The sequence below is a fragment of the Nicotiana tabacum genome, chromosome 8 (genome assembly GCF_000715075.1).
Source record: "Nicotiana tabacum cultivar K326 chromosome 8, ASM71507v2, whole genome shotgun sequence".
In the NCBI taxonomy this organism is placed as follows: Eukaryota; Viridiplantae; Streptophyta; class Magnoliopsida; order Solanales; family Solanaceae; genus Nicotiana; species Nicotiana tabacum.
In genome coordinates, this window is record NC_134087.1 from 59,942,302 (window position 1) to 59,948,301 (window position 6,000).

The 6,000-nt window shown below is 36.8% G+C and overlaps 2 protein-coding genes across 12 annotated transcripts in view; one reads left to right on the forward strand and one right to left on the reverse strand.

The window, feature by feature from the left end:
- The window catches only part of LOC107807750 (kinesin-like protein KIN-7C, mitochondrial), a 26,932-nt gene extending 25,884 nt beyond the window's left edge, over nt 1-1,048 (forward strand). For 10 of the 11 annotated variants that reach the window (XR_012694002.1, XR_012693999.1, XR_012693993.1 and 7 more), the window contains one exon: nt 747-1,048. The gene's annotated coding sequence lies outside the window, so the exon portion shown is untranslated. The remainder of the gene's footprint in view (nt 1-746) is intronic. The other variant, XR_012693997.1, reaches the window with a different exon arrangement.
- LOC107807752 (aspartic proteinase Asp1) lies at nt 831-4,313 on the reverse strand. Its single transcript, XM_016632193.2, has 9 exons — nt 3,996-4,313; nt 3,049-3,166; nt 2,663-2,889; nt 2,209-2,442; nt 1,985-2,123; nt 1,715-1,909; nt 1,559-1,631; nt 1,250-1,334; nt 831-1,160 (listed from the first exon to the last, which is right to left on the reverse strand). The coding sequence occupies exons 1-9, from the start codon at nt 4,175-4,177 to the stop codon at nt 1,046-1,048; spliced, it is 1,368 nt and encodes a 455-aa protein (XP_016487679.1). The 5' UTR covers nt 4,178-4,313; the 3' UTR covers nt 831-1,045.
- Nucleotides 4,314-6,000: the final 1,687 nt, after the last annotated feature.

The following is a 6,000-nucleotide window of genomic DNA, read 5'->3' on the forward strand; positions in this document are numbered from 1 at the left end:
GGATAGATGAATTGCTTTGCTGTATGTGTATCAATATAGTATTGCACCACATTTATAATCATGCTATCAGTTTTTCTTCTTCGATGTAATTAGGTTAATATCGTCAATTAGTGCATGAGGCTCTTGTTGCCACACAATGGAATATCTCTACATGACAGCTCGTAAATAAAATACTGAAAGCGTTAGAGTTTGGGATGTGCTGAGAAACCAAAACACAGATAAAAAAAAAGCCTGCAAGGAGATTTTAAGAACTGAAGTTCATTTCTGTTTGTTCAAAAACCCATCTTCGTAAACCTCTATATGACAGCTCGTAAAGAATCCACCAAAAGCATTAGTCTGGGATGGCCTTGATAAATCATAACGCAGGCAAGGTCTATAGAAATCATATTCTAGAAAACACTGAAAGTACAGCAATATCATGAAGGCCCCATTTCAACCCACTTTAATCATATTTTGCTTCTTGACTCGAGCAATTCTTTTAGCGTGCTAAAAACACGATTGGTTCTCGGCAATACAGGTAGTGATTTAGCTGGGATTTCAACAAAGTAAAGTTATCTTTTGCTATATTTCTTTTCTTTCCCAGATGAATTCTGCGATTCAGCACTAATGCCTTACTCCTTTGTGATTTATTTCCAAACTGCCACTTGAACTCATTTGAGTTTACGATTTCATCTTATTATATCTTTATGTAGCCTTCAAGAAATTGTTTGCAGTGCCCATCTAATATTAGTTTCCATTTCTCGCAGGTATAAGCCAAGTGTCAACTGGTCAACTCATCGTTTATTGCCAAAACTTCATACAACCAGCAATCACAATGGGGGACCAAAGTGTATAGCTAACTGTAATACTCAAAGCCAGGAGAGGATTCGTTGATTAGACCTGTACCATTATTTGTATTTGGGATACACCTTATATCCTTAGTGTAGTCATAGAGAACATTTCAGTAAAACATCTGTACTCCCAATGACTGACCAATTACATTTGTTACTCTACAACATGTACAGAATATGGCTCGAAGCACGCATTAGCTTCTCACTTTGTCACCTTATTTTCTTGCCTGCTGTTTTGAAGAATCAAACTTTGCAGGACATATCTGTTCGAATATGCCCATGTTGGTAGGGTATGCATCATAATAATATTCCCCATGATCACGACTGATACTGTTCATGAAAAATGTTTTTTGGTGAGGAATAAACTATCCAACTAATGTGAGAAGCAAGAAAATGTAAATAAAGGTTATGGGGAATACGGTAGCCTGTTGCAGTTTGCTGGAAGCCATCCAACTTGTTGTTTCTCATTATCGTATATCACCATTTTGTCCAGTAGAGAAATATCTGTAGATGAGAAAAAAAAATCAGAAAGAGAAAGATTAAATGCACAAAAAACTTGGATACCACCTCTTATCAAAATCTAGTTTTCTCCAAGTATTCATACAGATAAAGAACTGCATTTTCTCTTCATTTTGTTGATGCTATTCCATCGTTATTTCTAAATGTTAATACACAGCCTTGCAAGTACGTGGATTCTTTTAGCAGGACGGTGGAGACTGATTTTGTACCTCCAATCACATTATAATTTCCTAATCCGACTTCTGTACCATTCAATATGCCCAAGCATACATTACCATGCTCCTGAGAGAATAAGAGCAGAAATCAGTTATTGATATAGTCCAGACATAATATAAAGCCTATGGAGCAGTTGAAAAGGTGCATACCGTAAGTATAAGATAGGCCTCTGGCTGAAGTTGAAGCTCAACATTCTTAGCTTTCATAAAACTCAGTGTTAATGGCTTGAAGTAGCTCGTGGCATCATTAACAGATTTGAAGGATTTGGAACCATTCCAGCACACAGGAAGGCTTTTGTCATCCACTGCATCAGTCAGCTGCTTTGCATTTATGTTTTTCTTTATCTGAAGATAGATTATTGTAAGTGCACGGACAGAAAGTCAAGCATTTCGGAATATAAAAACACTTCCACATCTTACCGAAGATACCAAAATATCGTAAGCTTCAGAACTAAAGTAACTGAAGGTACTTCCACTGTCAAAAATTACAGGAAAGCCCTTCACTCCTGTGGCCTGTCCATCAAAAAAGAGCTCTGCTGGTCCCAAAGAGAAGTGCTTTCTGAAATCATAGTAATACATCAACATCTTGCTCAGAAAGTTTACATGCTCCATATAAAATCCCTATAACATAGTAGAGGACATACTCGGAAGATATTCGCACGATTGGTGTCCAAGCAATTCCAGATGAGGGGAGAATATCATCGCCAAAGAAAAGAAAACCTCCACCTTGCCCACTTAAACAGTGACCCACTACATTTCGGATAAGACCCAAGCCACTCAATTGTGATACAATGCTTGATTTTCCATTGCCCAGACCAAGAATTCCATCGGTAAAAGGTGGATGAGTAGAAGCTGGAACTTCTTGACTGTAACCACAACTGCAGAAGACGACTCAATTAATTTTTCTCTTTTGGCAAAGCAAACAATTTCATCAATAAAAAAAAACTTGGTGTCAAAGAGTATGTAAGATGACTCAATTCAGGAGCTCACAAATTAGAAGCATCACATATTTAACAAAAGAATATGAGTGAAAGAAATAAAAAGGATCGAGAGTTAAGAATTTTTAAGGTCAATAAAGGTACATTAAATGTTTCTCACCCAAATACTAGATGAGGCACAACAATGCTACCATTGGTAAATCGTAGTGGAAACATGTCTTTGACCAGCACTCCCAAGGATGAACCACGATCTGCATATGCAACCTCATAATCACATTGCTCATCCAGGCCATGACAAGGATGGTTCTTGGGCCAGTGAAGGGACGTGCATAAAGGATCCTTACACATGACAACATTTTTATTTGGTTTATAAAGACTGTGAGGGGCCTGCGATGGTGCATATTGATGCAGATGTTAAGACAAAATAGGCTAATGCTTTAGGGTTGAACATCCAATAATATAATGGCATACAAATATCAGATGAATTAATGGTCTTTCATTACTTCAAAGATTTAAGTTACAGACAAGGAAAAGGCAGTAATATACCGGGGTGCATTTCGCACAAGGTGCATCACACTGCAGCCAAGTTAGGTCACTACCAGTGTCTATATCAAGAGAGTAAGGTTTGGGAGGTTGGCCAACCTCAAGTGTCACCTGATAATACCTGCACTTAAAGAGAGCACCTCGATAAGAAAGTACAGGAAATATGTCTATTTCAGAATTTCAGACAGAAGAAAAAATATGAATGTCAGATCTTGAAACTTACAGATAATCTCTTTGTTTTTGCTAATTCTTTTGGTCTTTTAATAAACGTGGTGCCTAGGCTAACTTATGTGGACCTTGCCCAATCCACCGGAAACCTACTATATCCCACCATTACAGGTATTGGATAACTCTGTCTACAAAGCTTAGACACGGGAAGCAATCACTTAAATCAGTCACAGCTTTCCCTTCAGCGCTTGTACATTCATTTAATATCTATCATAAAGCCAAGATTCAGAAGGAACTATATTGCCAAGTAGAAAGTAGGAATTAGTGCCTGATCATCTGTCTGAGATCAGAAATCCCTTCTTTTCACTGTATTGGCCCCAATTCTCATATATTTCCCCCTTTTCTCTTCAAACTATTCTTCAATTTCTTCCCAATGAGCAAACAATATAAGTATGATTCACCAGCCAACACTCCTACTATTATTACAAACCATAATAAGTATCAACTATCAATAGAGTTTTGTTTCATACAATATTGACTACTACAGTACCAGTTAGTAAACCAAAGCAATATAAACCAGCATTACTAAAGAAACATCCATGATTTATCACCAAACACAGTACTAATTACAACACACACACACACACACACACACACAAATTCTTAAGAAAAAAAATATCCAAGAAAACCCTTCAAGAATTGGTGAACTTTAACCAAGTAAAAAAACTTTAAAAGGCTAATTGACAATCAAGATTCCAAATACATAATAAAGAAGTGAATACCCTTTAGGATATACGTTTCCAGCGAGAGGGAACACAAAAGAGGAACCAGATTTTTGCTGCTGCTTCTTCCATATGGGACGAGGCAGATGAAAGGCAGAGTAGCAGCTCTGAAATAAAGCGGATAGAAGCAGAGAGTACAACACCAACAGCGTGCAAAATGGTGCTTTCCATTTCCCGTTCATGGTGATTTTTGGACAGTGGACTAAAATCCAAAAAGAGTTTAAGCAAATCTAGAAAAGGGTCTACTTTCTTGTTCTCGAAAAGCTTAGCAAAAAGTTCAATTCGTGCTAAGGACAAGGAAAACAAGAGAGTTACTCCATTTGACTGTTTAATATATATAGTGATAATAAAAGTAATTTAAAATGCTATATTAAAATTAAATTCTGAGCAGTGTAAAGTTTAATAAAAATTACTATTGAAAAATAGCGTCAACCAAGTTGAATCATTTCAACGTGAAGGTGTCACGTGATTCCAAAGCGAACAAAAAAATAGTTATGTGTTCCACAAGAATGATATTATTTAATATTAGCTATTTATTTTAATTTTAAGGACATAAAAATCACAAAAATAACATTTTATATTGAAACATAAAAATTTAAAATATTTATGTTAAAAAAAAAAAGCACTCCTAAGTTTTGTATGCAACCATACGCCATTAAATATGCTGAAAGTATTAGTTTCTGAAATTAAGCTTTGAGAGTCCACGTGAAATGGGTCCCACAAAATTGTGGCTGCGGCCTGCGGGACGATGCTAGCTGAGTGAGGTCCTTGGAATTCACGCACATCAACGTGAGCGCTCTGACCACGGCGCCAATAGTGTTTTGGGCGCAGACTAATAACTTGTCTGTTTCGTATGGACCATGTGAATATGCATAGTGTCCAAGTCAAATTCTATCTCAAGAATACTTATGTCAGGATACGCGTTGAAGTGGTTTAAAGTATTGGTGTTTATCGGGCGGGCTGAGACGGACTGAACGGGAAAAACTCCAGCCCGTTCGGTTAGCGGGTGGGCTGAGGATAACGGGCTGTTATAGGGCTGAGATTTTTCGGGTTTTCGTGGGCCCGCACGGGTTAGGGCTCACACGGGCTCGGGCGGGCCGGGCTCAAATTTTTTCCTTTTTTCTTTTTAATTTAAATTTTATTATTCTTATTCAATGTTATTGATAGTTAAGTGTTCGCAAACTTTTAAGGGTTAGAATTAAACTTTGAAGTTTAAAGTTTAAAGTTTTAAATTTGAAATTTGTATTTTATAATTATAAAATTGAAATTGAAAAGTAAGTGGCTACAAAAAATTATTTAATAAGAGTATAAGACCAATAGACAAATGTAAGGAACAAACTCTGAAGGCTTTCATTTATATTTTTAATATTTCAAATTAATTTGCAAGTTCTTTTTTTATTTTTTTTATTTTTGAACTTGCAAATTAAAACTTAAAAGTTTACAATAATTATAAAAAATAAGAAATAGTACATCACATGCTTTGCATCATTTTTGTAAGTTCTTCCATGTCAACATGAGGTTCTTGATTTCAGGGATTGGTTGAATCGGAACCATAAACCATTATATCTCCAATTTCTTGGTCCTCCTCTTCGTCTACTTCGTCACGCCCTTGATTTCGCCGTTCTGATCTTATCCAATCTCTGAAGCACACTAGAATTTCCAAAGCGTTGCTGCCCAATGAATGACGGATATCTCCTAGCTGCTGCCTTGCTTGGCTAAATGCGCTCTCTGATGCGACTGTTGAAATCGACACATTTAGCACGTCTCGAGCCATGGCCGAAAGAACATGAAATTGATTTGAGTTGCTCCTCCACCAACTCAGCGGTAGAAAATCCTTTGTGAGGGGCTCTAGTGACTTTTGCAAGTAGAATTGTAGTTCATCAATATTCCTGCTACTGGTTTGTTGATGCTATCCTAGTGTAGACCAAATCTGATAATCTTGAACACAATCATCATCATCCATAGTTGTTCTAGATGTTGAAGGATTAGTTGAAGGAATATTTGC

Bases quoted from the DNA above. Each gene is read 5' to 3' on its own strand.
- LOC107807752 (XM_016632193.2), bottom strand. From the start codon at position 4,177: ATGAACGGGAAATGGAAAGCACCATTTTGCACGCTGTTGGTGTTGTAC. The intron at 2,443-2,662 runs GTGAGAAACATT...CGTCTTCTGCAG, and splicing joins GTGCCTCATCTAGTATTTGG to TTGTGGTTACAGTCAAGAAG. The intron at 1,161-1,249 runs GTATTCCCCATA...TTTCATGAACAG, and splicing joins GCAAACTGCAACAGGCTACC to TATCAGTCGTGATCATGGGG.